This window comes from Pseudophryne corroboree, chromosome 10 (genome assembly GCF_028390025.1).
Source record: "Pseudophryne corroboree isolate aPseCor3 chromosome 10, aPseCor3.hap2, whole genome shotgun sequence".
Lineage (NCBI taxonomy): Eukaryota > Metazoa > Chordata > Amphibia > Anura > Myobatrachidae > Pseudophryne > Pseudophryne corroboree.
The window spans coordinates 105,456,709-105,480,186 of record NC_086453.1 but is presented as its reverse complement, the minus strand read 5'-3'; the positions used below and the strand labels follow the sequence as shown (position 1 = coordinate 105,480,186).

The 23,478-nt window shown below is 49.0% G+C and overlaps 2 protein-coding genes across 3 annotated transcripts in view; one reads left to right on the top strand and one right to left on the bottom strand.

Moving 5' to 3' along the window:
• Positions 1-7,403, top strand: part of IZUMO3 (IZUMO family member 3) — a 126,976-nt gene extending 119,573 nt beyond the window's left edge. The window contains exon 9 of the mRNA XM_063942699.1: positions 7,318-7,403. Within this exon, the coding sequence (XP_063798769.1) occupies positions 7,318-7,339 (22 nt within the window). The 3' untranslated portion in view covers positions 7,340-7,403. The remainder of the gene's footprint in view (positions 1-7,317) is intronic.
• Positions 1-23,478, bottom strand: part of LOC134966159 (mpv17-like protein) — a 258,059-nt gene that overhangs the window by 6,203 nt on the left and 228,378 nt on the right. For both annotated transcript variants that reach the window (XM_063942695.1, XM_063942694.1), the window contains exon 7: positions 7,392-7,515. In XM_063942695.1, coding sequence (XP_063798765.1) covers positions 7,392-7,515 — 124 coding nt within the window. The remainder of the gene's footprint in view (positions 1-7,391; positions 7,516-23,478) is intronic.

Genomic DNA, 23,478 nt, shown 5'->3' with positions numbered 1-23,478 from the left:
GTGCAGGATTAAAAATTATTAAAATAATACAAAGAAAATACATAAGACACATTTTATGTGTCATATGTATCCTCTTTATATCATTCTAATCATTTTAGAACATTTGATTAGTTCAGGAGGCACTGATAGCTAGTGCCTCCTGTAGACGGTGGGAACAGGGACAAAGTGGGGGGTAGGGCCAAACACTGGGCTGTAAAAGCCCATTAGAAAAAAAGGGGAACATGTGATTGTACAGCAGATCCAGTGCTAGATCCGCTGGCCCAAATCACACATATGCTGCGGGGAGAAGCAGCGGTGGGACCCGGCAGTTCCTGTCATTACAGCAGCGGCGGCCCTGGGAAGCCCACACCAGGAATGTATGCGGCGGCGGTGGCCAGCACTCTCGCCTCTCGTTCCTCCTCCTCCATTCCCCAGCCAGCGGCAGCCCCAGTTAGCCCAGACCAGGAATGTATGTGGCGGCATTGGCCAGCACTCTCCCCTCTCGTTCCTCCTCCTCCATTCCCCAGCCAGCAGCGGCAGTGGCGCCTACACTCTGGGGACATCTCAGGTGAGAGTGAGAGAGGGGGGGGGGGGGGCAGATGGATATATATATATCTCCTATATAATAGCCCAGATCTGTGACTTTGTGCTTCATTTGCTAACGCTGGGCGGAGTCAAAACAGTGGGCGGAGTTAGTCAAATGAGTCACAGATCTGGGCAAATCTATAGGAGACTTGGAGCAGGAGCAGATGGTATGGGCATGGCACAGGCAGGGGTGCATAGTCCCTCCCAACTTTCTTCAGGCAGGAGGGACACACGCACAGCAAAAAGGGGGCATGGCTAACGGGAAAGGGGGCGTGGCTTCTAGGGTGGACCCGCGATCACGAGCCATGCCCCTGTTTTCGTCAGTGAGGGGGCATGCCCAGCGCTCTGTGAACTGCTGGCATGCCCCCAGCGGCGGATTATGAGGCCGGGAGGCCCAGGGCACTTGAGACAGGAACCCTATCTCATTGCTGTGCCTGCTGTGATTTTGGGGGCGTGGCCTAATTGTGCCCTCGTGGCCACGCCCCCTTATGCAAATTCCGGGAATTTTTATTTTTATGGGATTTTGGCCCCTCAACTAGGGGTAAATCCAGATGGGGTGGTTGCTCCCCCATACACACCCGCACAGGCAGAAGACAGCAGGGAGGCTGCTGCTGCCTCCCTGCAACACCACAGACCTGCCAACACGCAGTAGCACAATGCTGCCGCTGTTACTGGCAGGACGGGGGAGCTTCAGAGCTGGGACAGAGCTACTCCAGCCGCGGGCCCCCTAAAACTGTGAGGCCCGGGGTACATACCCCCTGGGCCCACCCTTAATCCATACCCCCTGATGCCCCCTCTCCCTCTGTCTCCACTAAATAGAAAGCGAGTACAGGAGCTTCCCAACTGCCCCCCACCCCCACCCACCACGGGACACTGCAGCCCGCGGGTGGGATAGTGGGACAGACCCAAAAAAATGGGACTGTCCCGCTAAAATCGGGACAGTTGGGAGGTATGGGGGTGTGTAAGGGGGTACGCCATACAGACAGACGGGCACCGGCTCACTGTGTACTTGACCCCCCCACATCAGCATACTCAGCAGGGGCTCTCTGGCGCGGAGGAGCGTCACTTTCTGGCACACTCCACGCTTCTTAGCTGCAGTTTTGTGGGGCACCTGCCGCTGTGCAGGTTGCGTACTGCCTCTGTTATCTCCAGCCCCGGCAACCCCACCGCTAGCTGCATCGCTGCCGCCCGCAGTGAGGTGTGCTGCAGATGTCCGCGCTGCTTGCAGGCTCCGACCCCCTCCTCCCTCCAGCCGCAGCGTCTCCTGGGGGCTAACCAGTCACTTCCAGTCTCCCCTTACCACAGTGCCCGGCAGCCGCGCGAGGTCTGCGGTGTGTGACTGAGGAGTGGGGGGGAGGGATGCGGACGGGCAGAGGAAGCAGGACTCCAGCCTGAGAGTGTCAGCCATGCCAAGTCTCCACCAGCAGCAGATCCCAACAGGTTGGAGTGGAACAGCAGCAGCCAGCAGCAGTGACTCCGGTAAGACACATCTGTCTGTCACCACTGTTTTGTCCCTAATACCAATCTCTCCCGTGCCCTGTGTTCTGTCATGTCCCTGTCACCCCTGGCATTGCCCTGTCACCCTTATCCTGGCCCTGTCACCCCTATCCTGGCCCTGCCACCCCTATCCTGGCCCTGTCACCCTTATCCTGGCCCTGTCAACCAAATCCTGGTCCTACCGCCCCTACCCTGGCCCTATCACCCCTATCCTGTCCCTGTCATTTCTGTCCTTGCCCCGTCACCCCCGTCCTTGCCCAGTCACCCCCGTCCTTGCCCCGTCACCCCCCGTCCTGGCCCCGTCACCCCCGTCCTGGCCCCGTCACCCCCGTCCTGGCCCTGTTACTGCATACCCTCCAACTACCTTTATGGCAGGTACAGTACCCGCAGCGCCTCCGGACCCCTCCCCAATGCACCACACCTCCGCACCTTCCCCTCCACCACATGCGACACTCCATCCCTCCCCCACACGCTGTGCCTACAGACCCCTACACCACCAGCGCCTCCCACTCCCCCACCACCCACAGCACCTCCAGACCCCCTCCACCATCCACCCCCCATATATGTCTCCTCCCACACCTGCCCCCCTCCACCCACAGCATCTGCAGACACCCTCCTCCATTCACGGTCCCCCCCTCACCCACCCACGGAACCTCCGCACCTGCCCCTCCACCACCTGCAGCGCCTCCGGACCCCCTTCCCCGTCCGCCGCACCACCCGCACCTGCCTCAACCCCACCGCGGTGCCTCCAGACCCCCTACCCCACCCACGGCACCCCCGCCCCTTCCCATCCCACAGCACCTCCGGGACTCTTCACCCATCCGCAACATCCCTGTACCTGCCCATCCCCAGTGGCACCCCTGCCCCTCCCCCACCTGCAGTGCCTCCGGACCCCTCCCCCATCTACAGCGCCCACTCTTCTGTCTCTCCCCCACCCGCAGTACGTCCCAACCCTTCCCCATCTGAGCCCCCCCCCCCCCGCATCTGCCCCCCCTCCACCTGCAGCATCTACAGACACCCTTCCCCATCCGCAATCCCCCCCGCACCCGCTCATTCTCTACATCGTGCCCTGCAGGTGCTGTTCACGCCGTCGCAAGGGGCTGCGCCTCCTTCACCATCGCACGCCCTTTCATTGTGCAATATTTAACCACTCACAAAGGAATGCAGGTAATACTCAATATAATACAAATATTGAACCCTATATAGGCATGCAAGGGTTAAAGGGGCGTAGCCCCTTGCGACGGTGTGAAGAGCGCCCGTAGGGCGCGATGAAGCACCTAGTGTATATATATATATATATATATATATATATATATATATATATATAATGTGCCTCCCCAGACAAAGACTACACTTTACGTCACTGGTGGGGAGCCGCTGCTGCTTATATGTAATAATTCAACATTACATATGGTGCCATTCTGTCTATGTGCCGCATATTTATTACTATTGTTGTTATTTTTGTTTACACAGCAACAACAAATGATGCAGCACTGTACAGTGAGAATGTATCATTCACATCAGTCCCGGACCCATTTGAGCTTAAAGCTTAAATTCTCTGATACGTAATTTAATTCACATTACATCATTTATATACTTTATTCTAATAGTATATTTAAATCAACACTTTTTGTACATTTTTGGTGGCTGTTGGAAGCTCTTGGATAGTTTTTGTAATTACTATGTTACATAGATCTACTACTATATACTGTATGTTGTAGTTTTTGAGGATAACAGGCTGTAATAACTGGTGCTCCCTAGTACGTGGCTGGCATACCTGCATCTATGAGCCTGCTTCTTCCAGTCTCCCTGAGTGTATGATTCACGCTCCCTACAAGACCATTATAGTCTGCGCTGTATGGTACAGTTCACTGGAACGGAACTTCATTCTCACAATTGCCATTTGTGTATTCTTTCCTATTATCTGCACGGATTATTTTTGGCATCCCGCCTAATTTATTGCTTACTTGGGCAAGACATAATGCAAGCGTCTATGGCATGTCACGCATGCTGTTTTACAGATGGAGAATTGTGTACATAACTAAGCATCAGTCAATAAGAGGAAGTTTTCCAGGGGTCTGAGCCTGTAACGTTCATCGCACATTGACATGTGTTCTGGTTTTTGGAAAGTATTTATTTAACACTCCCCCCCCCCCCCCCCCCCTCTCTTTTTTAATCAGCTAAAAGATGTCATTACTTGACTACACCTAGCCTCTCTACAGATCTTGGGGGTTATTCAGAATTGTTAGCAAACAAAAAAAGTTAGCAATTGAGCAAAACCATGTTGCACTGCAGCTGGGGCAGATGTAACGTACGTTACAGTCACAGAAAACAGCAATTATTGCACAAAAGTGCTGGTACAGAAAGACTGCGAGATTGCTGCTTGGATTCTGAAACTTCTTTATGTCTGGGTATAAAACTAAACTGAAAAGAGCTGAGATACAGGACTTATTGAACAGGACAAAATAATCATTTCCTAAAGAATAGTCAGGAAACCAAGGTCAACTGTGATATTGTGTTGGATGCCGAAAAAGTCAGGAGGTAGGTGTCATCATCTGTCCCTCAGATGGGAGGCTGGCATGGGCGTCATTAAAGATCTCTGGCAACTGGGAGCTCCGCAGACTATTGGTACCTACAGTAAATGTCATCTTAGACGCCTGGCAGCTAGTGTCACTACAGTCAGCTGTGTGTCCCTATGGACTATTGATAATTGGGCACCTAAATGAATCACTGGCTGCTGAGCATCTACATGGACCACTGACAGCTGGGTGTCTAAATGCCTAGGAACAAGGGCAGTACTGTCCTCAGGCCCATGGCTACGAGTTTGCAGAGTTTTGCAAACAACATTTTAATGGGACAGAAAAAGGAATAGCAATAGGATAGGGATATGTGAGACCAGGTAAAGGAATCATTATTGCTGGGTTATAACTGAGGCAAGTTAGTAAGAGGAGAAGTAAGGGCCCAAATGAGTTTCACTCAATATGTTGACATTTAGAATGCTGACAATCAAAATGTCAACACCAGAATATCGACATGTTCTGAATGTCGTCATTCAAGATTGAAGCATGCTTACAATGGCAACCGATAACATGATGAGATCCACAATGTGAATGTTTACAGTAAAAATGTCAACTTATGCAATTAGGGTTAAGTTTCGGGTTTGGTTTAAGCTACAATTAAGGTTAGGCTGAAGCATTAGGGTTAATTAGACACCCAACCCGTGGGGAATAATACCACTCTAGCTTCTGTGCCTTCCTGCTCATGCACCAGTTCAGAAAGAGCTTTGGAGCCTATTCAGTAAGGATTGTAAATTCTGCTAAACATCAGAATTTACAATCCTTTTGCTCGCATGCTGGGAGCCGCCAATCGCAGGGCATGCAGCCCACCCACTGCGATCGCTGAAATTGTGGATGGCTCCTGCTGGCACAGCCTGGCTGCAACAGCAGGAGGCCTGCAGCCATTTTTTTGATCGGAGAAGATACGTGTGACGACACGCATTCTCCCCGATCATGCCCATGCCATGCCCTCCGTCCGGAAGCCTCCACCCCCACAACGCTCCTTCTCTGCCTTGGAAACGGAGCATTGCCGTCCCCCTTGCAGAGCCATTCACATTTATTGCGGGTCACCCGCAGTAAATGTGGGCACAGCCACCGGACAGGCCCTGTGCATGCGTCCATGGGATGAAAGCAAAAATTACGGTTGGAGCGCGATTTTCTATCCAACCTGAATTAGCTTCTTAGTTCTGCTCTATTTACCATGGTCTTTGAGGGGAGCAAGTTTTCAATAGAAAAGACCATTTAAAAATAAATGTAGTGTTATAGCATAAAGAAGCCGAATACTTAAATTAAGTCTGAGGCTAGATAAGCAGTTGGGTTTTTTAATGTAAAGTGACCTGGCCATCTGACTTGCCCGAGTTGCAAAGGGGGCAGGGGAAGAAGTATGAGACCAGGTAAGGAATTCAGTGAGTGACAGGATAGCCAGCGTATAAGAAAAGGGGGAATATCTTTACCTGGGAGGGGTATATTAGGGAGGAAGGGCAGACCTTCTGCCTCATTGTAACAAGCAGTGCTCCTTGGTGCAATAATGGTTGGCCGACACTTTCCCCGGATAAGCGGCTTGTTTGGAAAGTGGTACCGCTCAACCCAGTTGCGCAGGGGTGGGAGGCATTCTTCCAAGATGGGGCTGTTGCCTTGGTTACGCACTGCTTTTCTCGCCACTCTTAATAAATTTTGCTGTGACTTTGTTAATAGCAATTCCGTTGTCTGAGTCATTATTTATATGGAATAGGGGTTATCAGAGGCGTATCTAAGGCAGGGTGAGTGGGGCACGTGCCCTGGCTGCCTTGGCAGGCCCAGCAGAGGGGGGCGCCGGCCAGGGCATCATGCCCACCCGCCCCCAGAGCAGGATTTTTTTTTAAAAGGCCCCCCCGCCGCCCGCACACAGATCGTACCTCCGATCTGCGGCGCTGCGCTCCTCCGGCGGCTCCCTATAGGTTGCCCTGGCAACCGAACAGCAGCAGCTCCAGCGCTGCATAGAATTTCAGGACAGCTGAGCGACGGCTCAGCTGTCCGATGGTGTAAAGGTGCAGCCTGCGGCTCAGTCATTGGCTGGGCATGCAGGCTGCAGGGAAGAAGAGTGTGGAGCCAGCATGCGTGGAAGAGCAAGCTCTCTTGTGTCACAAGCAGTGTGCCAGCTGCAGAGAAAAAAGTAAGCTGGCTGTATTTTTTTTTTTTTAATCATCATGCTGTCATAATGTTGTTTTTTTATTATGCTGCTTCTATCTGGCACTGTCTGCAATATGTATCTGGCACTGTGGGGTACTGTGTATCTGGCACTGTGGGGCACTGTATCTGGCACTGTGGATCTGACACTGTGGGGCACTGTGTATCTGGCCCTGTGAGGGCAATTGTGTATCTGTCACTGTGGATCTGACACTGGGGCAATATGTATCTGGCACTGTGGGGCACTGTATCTGGCACTGTGGGGCACTGTGTATCTGGCACTGTGTATCTGGCACTGTGGGGCACTATGTATCTGGCACTGTGGGGGCAATTGTGTATCTGTCACAGTGGATCTGACACTGGGGCAATATGTATCTGGCACTGTGGGGTACTGTGTATCTGGCACTGTGGGGCACTGTATCTGACACTGTGGGCTCTGAATACCCTAGTTACGCCTGTGGGGGTTATAGCTTCATAAGGTGATTGGAATTAATAAAACCACTGGCTGACTTAAGAAGAAACTGTTCATCTCTAGGTATACTACAGCAGACAAGTAAGAAGCACATGACATATGCGAGAATGGAAATGATGCAGGAAAGGAATACTTACAGAAGTGCAAACGCTAGAAAGAGAATGATTGCAGAGATTCCTACAACCAGCAATCCGGTCTTCAGCAGCGCCCCTTCCTCCTTCTCATCATTGTACCTGAGTGATATTTTTGGCTCCTTGTCAACTTGAAAAGAGGATACAAAATAATATTACATTTTACACATGAAACCATCACTCATTTTTACTTTATCTTACTGTAAATATTTGTTAAAACTAATAGACTGATGATTTGTGCAAAAACGATTCTATCTTCTTTTATTTAAATGGATGGAGAGTGAGAACAAAGGTTCAAAGTCCAATCTCCCTTGGTGTAACTGGTGACCAGTTTGTGCACATGTGTAAGTGTGAGAAGGGGCGGACAGGGAACAAAAAGCGGCCCTGGAAAAATTTGTACTAGTGGCCCCACATGGGCAGCACCAGAGGTGTGAGGTCTAGCCATGGGCCATGGCAGCAGTACCCTCCCCCCAAGACTTTCCAGATAGTGGGCATGTCCAGCATCAAGGGGGAAGTTAAAAATAAATAAAATGAAATATTATGAGCACATGGGTGGTCATTCCGAGTTGTTCGCTCGCAAGCTGCTTTTAGCAGCTTTGCACACGCTAAGCCGCCGCCTACTGGGAGTGAATCTTAGCTTCTTAAAATTGCGAATGAAAGATTTGCAATATTGCGATAAGACATCTCTGTGCAGTTTCTGAGTAACTCGAAACTTACTCTGCCAGTGCGATCAGTTCAGTGCTTGTCGTTCCTGGTTTGACGTCACAAACACACCCAGCGTTCGCCCAGACACTCCTCCGTTTCTCCAGCCACTCCCGCGTTTTTCCCAGAAACGGTAGCGTTTTTTCACACACTCCCATAAAACGGCCAGTTTCCGCCCAGAAACACCCACTTCCTGTCAATCACATTATGATCACCAGAACGAAGAAAAAACCGTGAGTAAAATTCCTAACTGCATAGCAAATTTACTTGGCGCAGTCGCAGTGCGGACATTGCGCATGCGCACTAAGCGGAAAATCGCTGCGATGCAGCGGAAAATCGCTGCGATGCGAAGAAATTTACCGAGTGAACAATTCGGAATGACCACCATTATGTGATACACCTTCAGAATTTAGGAAACTATATCATTCTGTAGAAAGATATATTTTCTTGCTTATTACACCAACCGTATCCCAATCACTATTCACTCAATCCTATATGTCAGCCAAGCAGGCAGACAGAGCATACACTAGGAATAGATAGTATGAAGTACCCAAACAGTGCGCAGAGGCAGCTAGTGGTGTGGTAAGTCACAAAAGAGGCTTTTCCCACCTCCCAACACAAAATGCAAAGATAAAACGATATGTAAACTACCACTGGACCAGCGCCTCACTTCACATGGACAGATATATCCCAACCTCCGTATTGCTCCTGTTATGGAGAAACTTCCGGGAGCGTTTTCAAGGATTATGCCAAGGAAAAGAAATGGTATGCAAACTAGAGATGAGCGGGTTCGGTTTCTCTGAATCCGAACCCGCACGAACTTCATGTTTTTTTTCACGGGTCCGAGCGACTCGGATCTTCCCGCCTTGCTCGGTTAACCCGAGCGCGCCCGAACGTCATCATGACGCTGTCGGATTCTCGCGAGACTCGGATTCTATATAAGGAGCCGCGCGTCGCCGCCATTTTCACACGTGCATTGAGATTGATAGGGAGAGGACGTGGCTGGCGTCCTCTCCATTTAGATTAGAAGAGAGAGAGAGAGAGATTGACCTGATTTACTGGAGCTTAGGAGTACTGTAGAACTGTAGAGAGTGCAGAGTTTACTAGTGACTGACCACAGTGACCACAAGACAGTGCAGTTTTATTTAATATATCCGTTCTCTGCCTGAAAAAAACGATACACAGTGACTCAGTCACATACCATATCTGTGTGCACTGCTCAGCCCAGTGTGCTGCATCATCTATGTATATATCTGACTGTGCTTAGCTCACACATCTTATAATTGTGGGGGAGACTGGGGAGCACTGCAGTGCCAGTTATAGGTTATAGCAGGAGCCAGGAGTACATATTATTATTAAAATTAAACAGTGCACACTTTTGCTGCAGGAGTGCCACTGCCAGTGTGACTGACCAGTGACCTGACCACACTGACCACCAGTATAGTTAGTAGTATAGTATACTATATTGTGATTGCCTGAAAAAGTTAAACACTCGTATCTGACTGTGCTCAGCTCACACATCTTATAATTGTGGGGGAGACTGGGGAGCACTGCAGTGCCAGTTATAGGTTATAGCAGGAGCCAGGAGTACATATTATTATTAAAATTAAACAGTGCACACTTTTGCTGCAGGAGTGCCACTGCCAGTGTGACTGACCAGTGACCTGACCACACTGACCACCAGTATAGTTAGTAGTATAGTATACTATATTGTGATTGCCTGAAAAAGTTAAACACTCGTCGTGTGACTTCACTTGTGTGGTGTTTTTTTTTTTATTCTATAAAAAACTCATTCTGCTGACAGACAGTGTCCAGCAGGTCCGTCATTATATAATATATACCTGTCCGGCTGCAGTAGTGATATATATATATTTTTTATATCATTATTTATCATCCAGTCGCAGCAGACACAGTACGGTAGTTCACGGCTGTAGCTACCTCTGTGTCGGCACTCGGAAGTCCGTCCATAATTGTATACCACCTACCCGTGGTTTTTTTTTTCTTTCTTCTTTATACATACATACTACTACTACATCTCTTTATCAACCAGTCTATATTAGCAGCAGACACAGTACAGTACGGTAGTCCACGGCTGTAGCTACCTCTGTGTCGGCACTCGGCAGTCCGTCCATAATTGTATACCACCTACCCGTGGTTTTTTTTTTCTTTCTTCTTTATACATACATACTACTACTACTACATCTCTTTATCAACCAGTCTATATTAGCAGCAGACAGTACAGTACGGTAGTCCACGGCTGTAGCTACCTCTGTGTCGGCACTGGGCAGTCCGTCCATAATTGTATACCACCTACCCGTGGTTTTTTTTTCTTTCTTCTTTATACATACATACTACTACTACATCTCTTTATCAACCAGTCTATATTAGCAGCAGACACAGTACAGTACGGTAGTCCACGGCTGTAGCTACCTCTGTGTCGGCACTCGGCAGTCCGTCCATAATTGTATACCACCTACCCGTGGTTTTTTTTTCTTTCTTCTTTATACATACATACTACTACAACATCTCTTTATCAACCAGTCTATATTAGCAGCAGACACAGTACAGTACGGTAGTCCACGGCTGTAGCTACCTCTGTGTCGGCACTCGGCAGTCCATCCATAATTGTATACTAGTATCCATCCATCTCCATTGTTTACCTGAGGTGCCTTTTAGTTGTGCCTATTAAAATATGGAGAACAAAAATGTTGAGGTTCCAAAATTAGGGAAAGATCAAGATCCACTTCCACCTCGTGCTGAAGCTGCTGCCACTAGTCATGGCCGAGACGATGAAATGCCAGCAACGTCGTCTGCCAAGGCCGATGCCCAATGTCATAGTACAGAGCATGTCAAATCCAAAACACCAAATATCAGTAAAAAAAGGACTCCAAAACCTAAAATAAAATTGTCGGAGGAGAAGCGTAAACTTGCCAATATGCCATTTACCACACGGAGTGGCAAGGAACGGCTGAGGCCCTGGCCTATGTTCATGGCTAGTGGTTCAGCTTCACATGAGGATGGAGGCACTCAGCCTCTCGCTAGAAAAATGAAAAGACTCAAGCTGGCAAAAGCAGTAGCACCGCAAAGAACTGTGCATTCTTCGAAATCCCAAATCCACAAGGAGAGTCCAATTGTGTCGGTTGCGATGCCTGACCTTCCCAACACTGGACGTGAAGAGCATGCGCCTTCCACCATTTGCACGCCCCCTGCAAGTGCTGGAAGGAGCACCCGCAGTCCAGTTCCTGATAGTCAGATTGAAGATGTCAGTGTTGAAGTACACCAGGATGAGGAGGATATGGGTGTTGCTGGCGCTGGGGAGGAAATTGACCAGGAGGATTCTGATGGTGAGGTGGTTTGTTTAAGTCAGGCACCCGGGGAGACACCTGTTGTCCGTGGGAGGAATAGGGCCGTTGACATGCCTGGTGAAAATACCAAAAAAATCAGCTCTTCAGTGTGGAAGTATTTCACCAGAAATGCGGACAACAGGTGTCAAGCCGTGTGTTCCCTTTGTCAAGCTGTAATAAGTAGGGGTAAGGACGTTAACCACCTCGGAACATCCTCCCTTATACGTCACCTGCAGCGCATTCATAATAAGTCAGTGACAAGTTCAAAAACTTGGGCCGACAGCGGAAGCAGTCCACTGACCAGTAAATCCCTTCCTCTTGTAACCAAGCTCACGCAAACCACCCCACCAACTCCCTCAGTGTCAATTTCCTCCTTCCCCAGGAATGCCAACAGTCCTGCAGGCCATGTCACTGGCAATTCTGACGAGTCCCCTCCTGCCTGGGATTCCTCCGATGCATCCTTGCGTGTAACGCCTACTGCTGCTGGCGCTGCTGTTGTTGCTGCTGGGAGTCGATGGTCATCCCAGAGGGGAAGTCGTAAGCCCACTTGTACTACTTCCAGTTCCAGTAAGCAATTGACTGTCCAACAGTCCTTTGCGAGGAAGATGAAATATCACAGCAGTCATCCTGTTGCAAAGCGGATAACTGAGTCCTTGACAACTATGTTGGTGTTAGACGTGCGTCCGGTATCCGCCGTTAGTTCACAGGGAACTAGACAATTTATTGAGGCAGTGTGCCCCCGTTACCAAATACCATCTAGGTTCCACTTCTGTAGGCAGGCGATACCGAGAATGTACACGGACGTCAGAAAAAGACTCACCAGTGTCCTAAAAAATGCAGTTGTACCCAATGTCCACTTAACCACGGACATGTGGACAAGTGGAGCAGGGCAGGGTCAGGACTATATGACTGTGACAGCCCACTGGGTAGATGTATGGACTCCCGCCGCAAGAACAGCAGCGGCGGCACCAGTAGCAGCATCTCGCAAACGCCAACTCTTTCCTAGGCAGGCTACGCTTTGTATCACCGCTTTCCAGAATACGCACACAGCTGAAAACCTCTTACGGCAACTGAGGAAGATCATCGCAGAATGGCTTACCCCAATTGGACTCTCCTGTGGATTTGTGGCATCGGACAACGCCAGCAATATTGTGTGTGCATTAAATATGGGCAAATTCCAGCACGTCCCATGTTTTGCACATACCTTGAATTTGGTGGTGCAGAATTTTTTAAAAAACGACAGGGGCGTGCAAGAGATGCTGTCGGTGGCCAGAAGAATTGCGGGACACTTTCGGCGTACAGGCACCACGTACAGAAGACTGGAGCACCACCAAAAACTACTGAACCTGCCCTGCCATCATCTGAAGCAAGAAGTGGTAACGAGGTGGAATTCAACCCTCTATATGCTTCAGAGGTTGGAGGAGCAGCAAAAGGCCATTCAAGCCTATACAATTGAGCACGATATAGGAGGTGGAATGCACCTGTCTCAAGTGCAGTGGAGAATGATTTCAACGTTGTGCAAGGTTCTGATGCCCTTTGAACTTGCCACACGTGAAGTCAGTTCAGACACTGCCAGCCTGAGTCTGGTCATTCCCCTCATCAGGCTTTTGCAGAAGAAGCTGGAGGCATTGAAGAAGGAGCTAAAAGGGAGCGATTCCGCTTGGCATGTGGGACTTGTGGATGCAGCCCTTAATTCGCTTAACAAGGATTCACGGGTGGTCAATCTGTTGAAATCAGAGCACTACATTTTGGCCACCGTGCTCGATCCTAGATTTAAAACCTACCTTGGATCTCTCTTTCCGGCAGACACAAGTCTGCTGGGGTGCAAAGACCTGCTGGTGACAAAATTGTCAAGTCAAGCGGAACGCGACCTGTCAACATCTCCTCCTTCACATTCTCCCGCAACTGGGGGTGCGAGGAAAAGGCTCAGAATTCCGAGCCCACCCGCTGGCGGTGATGCAGGACAGTCTGGAGCGACTGCTGATGCTGACATCTGGTCCGGACTGAAGGACCTGACAACGATTACGGACATGTCGTCTACTGTCACTGCATATGATTCTCTCAACATTGAAAGAATGGTGGAGGATTATATGAGTGACCGCATCCAAGTAGGCACGTCACACAGTCCGTACTTATACTGGCAGGAAAAAAAGGCAATTTGGAGGCCCTTGCACAAACTGGCTTTATTCTACCTAAGTTGCCCTCCCACAAGTGTGTACTCCGAAAGAGTGTTTAGTGCCGCCGCTCACCTTGTCAGCAATCGGCGTACGAGGTTACATCCAGAAAATGTGGAGAAGATGATGTTCATTAAAATGAATTATAATCAATTCCTCCGCGGAGACATTGACCAGCAGCAATTGCCTCCACAAAGTACACAGGGAGCTGAGATGGTGGATTCCAGTGGGGACGAATTGATAATCTGTGAGGAGGGGGATGTACACGGTGATATATCGGAGGATGATGATGAGGTGGACATCTTGCCTCTGTAGAGCCAGTTTGTGCAAGGAGAGATTAATTGCTTCTTTTTTGGTGGGGGTCCAAACCAACCCGTCATATCAGTCACAGTCGTGTGGCAGACCCTGTCACTGAAATGATGGGTTGGTTAAAGTGTGCATGTCCTGTTTATACAACATAAGGGTGGGTGGGAGGGCCCAAGGACAATTCCATCTTGCACCTCTTTTTTCTTTTATTTTTCTTTGCGTCATGTGCTGTTTGGGGAGGGTTTTTTGGAAGGGACATCCTGCGTGACACTGCAGTGCCACTCCTAGATGGGCCCGGTGTTTGTGTCGGCCACTAGGGTCGCTAATCTTACTCACACAGCTACCTCATTGCGCCTCTTTTTTTCTTTGCGTCATGTGCTGTTTGGGGAGTGTTTTTTGGAAGGGCCATCCTGCGTGACACTGCAGTGCCACTCCTAGATGGGCCAGGTGTTTGTGTCGGCCACTAGGGTCGCTTAGCTTAGTCATCCAGCGACCTCGGTGCAAATTTTAGGACTAAAAATAATATTGTGAGGTGTGAGGTATTCAGAATAGACTGAAAATGAGTGGAAATTATGGTTTTTGAGGTTAATAATAATATGGGATCAAAATGACCCCCAAATTCTATGATTTAAGCTGTTTTTTAGGGTTTTTTGAAAAAAACACCCGAATCCAAAACACACCCGAATCCGACAAAAAAAATTCGGTGAGGTTTTGCCAAAACGCGGTCGAACCCAAAACACGGCCGCGGAACCGAACCCAAAACCAAAACACAAAACCCGAAAAATTTCAGGCGCTCATCTCTAATGCAAACATAGTGTGATACTGTATAAAAATGACAATTTAATACATAACACACATCACATGACCAAACATGACATTTAAAAACAATTAAGAACACAGAAAAAACACATAATAGTGGTGCAGACATTCACTACTATGACAGGCCTCCTAGGCAATGATGGTAAGAATAGCTGATTACCGGCTGTAAGTAAGAACTGGCTCACACCAGTTCTAAAAGCATGAGTGTGTCAGAGGAAATCACCAAGCTGCAGCACAGGGATTCCCCGGTCTCAGAACTCCTTCACTCGCCAGATCAGTTCTTTGTGCCTTAACGTCCACACAGGAGGTCGGTCAGAGGGGCACCCATGCGTCACGACCCTCCTCGGGTCTTTCTCAAGGTCAGCTCCAATGTGCATGTCTGGAAAGTCTCCGGTTTATATCCCTACTAACTCCATCCCATTGGTCCCAGCGCAGCTGATCCCTATACACATCAACTCTAATAGTCCATGATCATGTGCGCTAGGATCCTCCCTAACTCCTGGGCAGCTTCCCTAGCTACCCCAATCGTAGCTCATCTCCTAGACGGAACCAGCTGATACTTCCGCTCACGTGACAACCCGTCATCACGCGTCACGGGATCCTCCTCTCCGGGTTCCCCGATCACATGACATCCTCTCGTCATTTAATAGACATTGGCGCGTCACGGGCCCTCCTCTCTGGGTTCCCTAGTTACATGACCGGTCGCCGCGTCATCCATTGAGTCTCCCATTATAGACTTTTCCCGCAGTTGGTAAACACGTCACTCAGGATTTATTATCAGGTCCCTGGTTGTCACATTGCTTCTGCTAGTGCTGTATATACGTAGGTGGAAGTTCTTATCACATAGATAGATCTCCTATTGGGTCACATAATAGATTTCCCCAATGTACTAATAAATCAAAAAGTATAGGACATTAGAAAGACACAAATAAAATGCAACAAATCTACCTACCAGGAGAGTATAAATACATTAAAGCCATGGTAGTTTACGTATCGTTTTACCAGAGCATACACTAGATCATCTGTAATCACAGGCTAAGTGGCAAAGTCATTTTCATATATGCTAATTATTTTGCATCTTATTCATTATGTCTATAAAAAGGACCACATGTCCTCAAACAAAACAGGTCCCACGGATGCGTCGGCCCACTGGGGATCTTCCCTGTAAACCCTTTGGCCAATCCGCCTCTGAGTGTGAAACTAGGAAAGAAAATAAGAATTTACTTACCGATAATTCTATTTCTCATAGTCCGTAGTGGATGCTGGGGACTCCGTAAGGACCATGGGGGATAGCGGCTCCGCAGGAGACTGGGCACATCTAAAGAAAGCTTTAGGACTATCTGGTGTGCACTGGCTCCTCCCCCCATGACCCTCCTCCAAGCATCAGTTAGGATACTGTGCCCGGACGAGCGTACACAATAAGGAAGGATTTTGAATCCCGGGTAAGACTCATACCAGCCACACCAATCACACCGTATAACCTGTGATCTGAACCCAGTTAACAGCATGATAACAGAGGAGCCTCTGAAAGATGGCTCACAACAATAATAACCCGATTTTTGTAACAATAACTATGTACAAGTATTGCAGACAATCCGCACTTGGGATGGGCGCCCAGCATCCACTACGGACTATGAGAAATAGAATTATCGGTAAGTAAATTCTTATTTTCTCTAACGTCCTAAGTGGATGCTGGGGACTCCGTAAGGAACATGGGGATTATACCAAAGCTCCCAAACGGGCGGGAGAGTGCGGATGACTCTGCAGCACCAAATGAGAGAACTCCAGGTCCTCCTCAGCCAGGATATCAATTTTGTAGAATTTTACAAACGTATTTGCTCCTGACCAAGTAGCTGCTCGGCAAAGTTGAAAAGCCGAGACCCCTCGGGCAGCCGCCCAAGATGAGCCCACCTTCCTTGTGGAGTGGGCATTTACAGATTTTTGGCTGTGGCAGGCCTGCCACAGAATGTGCAAGCTGAATTGTACTACAAATCCAACGAGCAATAGTCTGCTTAGAAGCAGGAGCACCCAGCTTGTTGGGTGCATACAGGATAAACAGCGAGTCAGATTTCCTGACTCCAGCCGTCCTGGAAACATATATTTTCAGGGCACTGACAACGTCTAGCAACTTGGAGGCCTCCAAGTCCCTAGTAGCCGCAGGCACCACAAATAGGTTGGTTCAGGTGAAACGCTGAAACCACCTTGGGGAGAAACTGAGGACGAGTCCTCAATTCCTCCCTGTCCGAATGGAAAATCAGATAAGGGCTTTTTCAGGATAAAGCCGCCAATTCTGACACGCGCCTGGCCCAGGCCAGGGCCAACAGCATGACCACTTTTCATGTGAGATATTTTAACTCCACAGATTTAAGTGGTTCAAACCAATGTGACTTTTGGAACCCAAAACTACATTGAGATCCCAAAGTGCCACTGGAGGCACAAAAGGAGGCTGTATATGCAGTACCCCTTTTACAAACGTCTGAACTTCAGGGACTGAAGCTAGTTCTTTTTGGAAGAAAATTGACAGGGCCGAAATTTGAACCTTAATGGACCCCAATTTCAGGCCCATAGACACTCCTGTTTGCAGGAAATGTAGGAATCGACCCAGTTGAATTTCCTCCGTCGGGCCTTACTGGCCTCGCACCACGCAACATATTTTCGCCAATTGCGGTGATAATATTTTTGCGGTTACATCCTTCCTGACTTTGATCAGGATAGGGATGACTTCATCCGGAATGCCTTTTTTCCTTCAGGATCCGGCGTTCAACCGCCATGCCGTCAAACGCAGCCGCGGTAAGTCTTGGAACAGACAGGGTCCTTGCTGGAGCTGGTCCCTTCTTAGAGGTAGAGGCCACGGATCCTCCGTGAGCATCTCTTGAAGTTCCGGTTACCAAGTCCTTCTTGGCCAATCCGGAACCACGAATATAGTGCTTACTCCTCTCCATCTTATCAATCTCAGTACCTTGGGTATGAGAGGCAGAGGAGGGAACACATACCCTGACTGGTACACCCACGGTGTTACCAGAGCGTCTACAGCTTATTGCCTGAGGGTCCCTGGACCTGGCGCAATACCTGTCGAGTTTTTAATCATGTGGAAGACTTCTGGGTGAAGTCCCCACTCTCCCGGGTGGAGGTCGTGCTGAGGAAGTCTGCTTCCCAGTTGTCCACTCCCGGAATGAATACTGCTGACAGTGCTATCACATGATTTTCCGCCCAGCGAAAAATCCTTGCAGCTTCTGTCATTGCCCTCCTGCTTCTTGTGCCACCCTGTCTGTTTACGTGGGTGACTGCCGTGATGTTGTCCGACTGGATCAACACCGGCTGACCTTGAAGCAGAGGTCTTGCTAAGCTTAGAGCATTGTAAATGTCCCTTAGCTTCAGGATATTTATGTGAAGTGATGTCTCCGGGCTTGACCATAAGCCCTGGATATTCCTTCCCTGTGTGACTGCTCCCCAGCCTCGCAGGCTGGCATCCGTGGTCACCAGGACCCAGTCCTGAATGCCTAATCTGCGGCCCTCTAGAAGATGAGCACTCTGCAACCACCACAGGAGGGACACCCTTGTCCTTGGTGATAGGGTTATCCGCTGATGCATCTGAAGATGCGACCCGGACCATTTGTCCAGCAGGTCCCACTGGAAAGTTCTTGCGTGGAATCTGCCGAATGGGATTGCTTCGTAGGAAGCCACCATTTTACCCAGAACCCTTGTGCATTGATGCACTGAGACTTGGCTCGGTTTTAGGAGGTTCCTGACTAGCTCGGATAACTCCCTGGCTTTCTCCTCTGGGAGAAACACCTTTTTCTGGACTGTGTCCAGGATCATCCCTAGGAACAGAAGACACGTCGTCGGAACCAGGTGCGATTTTGGAATATTGAGAATCCAATCGTGCTGCTGCAACACTACCTGAGATAGTGCTACACCGACCTCCAACTGTTCCCTGGATCTTACCCTTATCAGGGAATTGTCCAAGTAAGGGATAACTAAAATTCACTTCCTTCGAAGGAATATCATCATTTCGGCCATTACCTTGGTAAAGACCCGGGGTGCCGTGGACCATCCATACGGCAGCGTCTGAACTGATAGTGACAGTTCTGTACCATAAACCTGAGGTACCCTTGGTGAGAAGGGTAAATTTTGACATGAAGGTAAGCATCCTTGATGTCCCGAGACATCATGTAGTCCCCTTCTTCCAGGTTCGCAATCACTGCCCTGAGTGACTCAATCTTGTATTTGAACCTCTGTATGTAAGTGTTCAAAGATTTTAGATTTAGAATCGGTCTCACCGAGCCGTCCGGCTTCGGTACCACAACAGTGTGGAATAATACCCCGTTCCCTGTTGCAGGAGGGGTATCTTGATTATCACCTGCTGGGAATACAGCTTGTGAATGGCTTCCAAAACTGTCTCCCTGTCAGAAGGAGACATCGGTAAAGCCGACTTTAGGAAACGGCGAGGGGGAGACGTCTCGAATTCTAATTTTGTACCCCTGAGATATCACCTGAAGGATCCAGGGATCTACTTGCGAGTGAGCCCACTGCGCGCTGAAATTCATTGAGACGGGCCCCCCACCGTGCCTGATTCTGCTTGTAAAGCCCCAGCGTATACTGAGGGCTTGGCAGAGGCGGGAGAGGGTTTCTGTTCCTGGGAACTGGCTGATTTCTGCAGCCTTTTTCCTCTCCCTCTGTCACGGGGCAGAAATGAGGAACCTTTTGCCCGCTTGTCCACGAAAAGACTGCGCCTGATAATATGGCGTCTTCTCATGTTGAGAGGCGACCTGGGGTACGTGGAATTCCCAGCTGTTGCCGTGGCCACCAGGTCTGAAAGACCGACCCCAAATAACTCCTCCCCTTAATAAAGCAATACTTCCAAATGCCGTTTGGAATACGCATCACCTGACCACTGACGTGTCCATAACCCTCTACTGGTAGAAATGGACAACGCGCTTAGACTTGATGCCAGTCGGCAAATATTCCGCTGTGCATCACGCATATATAGAAATGCATCTTTTAAATGCTCTATAGGCAAAAATATACTGTCCCTATCTAGGGTATCAATATTTTCAGTCAGGGAATCCGACCACGCCAACCCAGCACTGCACATCCAGGCTGAGGCGATTGCTGGTCGCAGTATAACACCAGTATGTGTGTAAATACCTTTTAGGATACCCTCCTGCTTTCTATCAGCAGGATCCTTAAGGGCGGCCATCTCAGGCGAAGGTAGAGCCCTTACAAGCGTGTGAGCGCTTTATCCACCCTAGGGGGTGTTTCCCAACGCACCCTAACCTCTGGCGGGAAAGGATATAATGCCAATAACATTTTAGAAATTATCAGTTGTTATCGGGGGAAACCCACGCATCATCACACACCTCATTTAATTTCTCAGATTCAGGAAAACTACAGGTAGTTTTTCCTCACCGAACATAATACCCCTTTTTTGGTGGTACTCGTATTATCAGAAATGTGTAAAACATTTTTCATTGCCTCAATCATGTAACGTGTGGCCCTACTGGAAGTCACATTCGTCTCTTCACCGTCGACACTGGAGTCGGTATCCGTGTCGGCGTCTATATCTGCCATCTGAGGTAACGGGCGCTTTAGAGCCCCTGACGGCCTATGAGACGTCTGGACAGGCACAAGCTGAGTAGCTGGCTGTCTCATGTCAACCACTGTCTTTTATACAGAGCTGACACTGTCACGTAATTCCTTCCAACAGTTCATCCACTCAGGTGTCGACCCCCTAGGGGGTGACATCACTATTACAGGCAATCTGCTCCGTCTCCACATCATTTTTCTCCTCATACATGTCGACACAAAAGTACCGACATACAGCACACACACAGGGAATGCTCTGATAGAGGACAGGACCCCACTAGCCCTTTGGGGAGACAGAGGGAGAGTTTGCCAGCACACACTAGAGCGCTATATATATACAGGGATAACCTTATATAAGTGTTTTTCCCCTTATAGCTGCTGTATAGTTAATACTGCGCCTAATTAGTGCCCCCCTCTCTTTTTTAACCCTTTCTGTAGTGTAGTGACTGCAGGGGAGAGCCAGGGAGCTTCCCTCCAACGGAGCTGTGAGGGAAAATGGCGCCAGTGTGCTGAGGAGATAGGCTCTGCCCCTTTTTCGCGGACTTTTCTCCTGCTTTTTTATGGATTCTGGCAGGGGTTAATATTCATCCATATAGCCCTGGGGGCTATATGTGATGTATTTTCGCCAGCCAAGGTGTTTTTATTGCGTCTCAGGGCGCCCCCCCCCCAGCGCCCTGCACCCTCAGTGATCGGAGTGTGAAGTGTGCTGAGAGCAATGGCGCACAGCTGCAGTGCTGTGCGCTACCTTGTTGAAGACAGGACGTCTTCTGCCGCCGATTTTCCGGACCTCTTCTGCCTTCTGGCTCTGTAAGGGGGCCGGCGGCGCGGCTCTGGGACCCATCCAAGCTGGGCCTGTGATCGTCCCTCTGGAGCTAATGTCCAGTAGCCTAAGAAGCCCAATCCACTCTGCACACAGGTGAGTTCGCTTCTTCTCCCCTTAGTCCCTCGATGCAGTGAGCCTGTTGCCAGCAGGTCTCACTGAAAATAAAAAACCTAAACTAAAACTTTCACTAAGAAGCTCAGGAGAGCCCCTAGTGTGCACCCTTCTCGTTCGGGCACAGAGATCTAACTGAGGCTTGGAGGAGGGTCATGGGGGGAGGAGCCAGTGCACACCAGATAGTCCTAAAGCTTTCTTTAGATGTGCCCAGTCTCCTGCGGAGCCGCTATCCCCCATGGTCCTTACGGAGTCCCCAGCATCCACTTAGGACGTTAGAGAAATGTAGGCGAAGCTACAGACAGTACACAAAGGGGCATAAGAGTGTGCAGGAACCGAGCAAGGGTTGTGCAGGCTATTGGGGCAGCAGGGCAGGCAGGTACCTCTATGACGTGCGTCCCCTCCCAGCCAGGCTCCTCTCTCCTGGCTGCGCTTCCCATCCGACTCTGGGCTACAGGGCTGAGTGTGGCTCCCTCCAGCAGCTCTCTGTGATCTCACACACGGGGAGCTGCTGACAGCAGCAGCATGGACGGGACACCGGAAACGGACAAATCCAATAGTCGGATTAGGCAGCTCATTGAATAGGGATTGTCGGATCTATTGTGATAAATGCATGTCGGAATGGATCTGACTTTAATTGAATATACCCCATAGTAAAACTGCATTATAACCATTAAGATGTCCCTCCCTGTAGGTGGAGTCCTGGGGATCTACTAAGTGTAGCTTACACCCAACTGTCCTGTTTTTTTCTGGGACTGAGGGGCAGATTTATTAAGCACGGTGAAGTGATAAAGTGGAAGGTGATAAAGGACCAGCCAGTCAGCTCCTAACTGTCATTTTCAAACCCAGCCTGTGATATGGCAGTAAAAATCTGATTGGCTGGTACTTTATCACCTTCCACTTTATCACTTCACCAAGCTTAATAAATCTGCCCCTCAGCCGCTGTCCCACCCACGGGCCGTACTGTGCTGCGGGGGTTGGGGGGGAGCACTGTCACAGCTTCTCTTCATAGATGCCGTACAATGTGCTGAATGTCTTGAAAGGTTTTAGTTTGTTTTAGTCAAGAAGTAGATCCTACTGATCAGCAGTGCTTAAGCAGAGCAGTACACTTCCACTTTAATTGCACGCTCATAGATGTTGCTGACACGATCTCCCTGAAATGCTTTTTTTTTTTTTTAGAAATTAGCCTAGTATGCCATGCTGATCCCGGTATTATCAATTGTAGGCTAACCTTAGTAATTACAACTACAAATCATTTTCAAGTACTACATTTGTTTAATAGACTGCAGTGTCGTATCTTTGGTCCAAGGTGTGGGGTGCACATGGGTCCACACCACACATCCTATACACATGTTCTCTAATACCTACCTCTCCGAGGTCCAGCAGCAACAGCGCTGCACAAATCACGAAAAAGACAGTGTGGTGGGCACTGAGTGTTTGCACTCAAACATTTAAATGTATTAGCTATTTATAAGATGGAAATGATGAGTACATATTTCCCAAAAAAACAGTAACAGAAGCAGTGCGAGGAACTAGAACCAGAAAGGCTTAGACCCCAGAGCAAATGTGTGATGTGTCCCTCAGTACGCCATCCTAGTCATACTCACCCCTGACCATCTGCTTCATCCCAGGCTACTATAGGAGAATGCCATCTGGAGATGGTGTTATCCTTAAAGGGCCAAGCACTGTTATGTTTCATGTTCCAGAGCTTGGAAAATCTGAAAGCCTTCGTACATTCAAGGGATCAGTAATATTTTTGCGAATATCCCACAAATATTATTTGATAAATAGGCCCATATATGTTCACTGCTATAGTCCATATGCTATAAACAGCCTGTCAAAACACAGGGGGGTATCCAATTATAGGATAAGAAACTTTGGGCGTGAAAAACACAATTTTTCATGATGCTCCCCCCATGTTTTTTTGTTACAGGCTATCCAATTTGGTCATCTGTAAAAAAATACATTCTCTTCCAAAAACACACAGGTTCAGTGAAACCTGTGAGTTTTTGGTAGAAACAGCCCCGTTCTCGGATGAAGGGGATGGGGGGCGGGGGGGCAGACATACGGAGTGGACTAGCCCTGTGCTGGGTGTCCCCCTGCATGTCAGAGTAACTGATCGCAGATGTGCTAAATTTATCATATCTACATTCAGATCTGAATTAGCCTCTATGACTGTAGAGGTCATCTCCGAGCTGAGAAATATTGGTAAAGTCTAGTATCCTTAG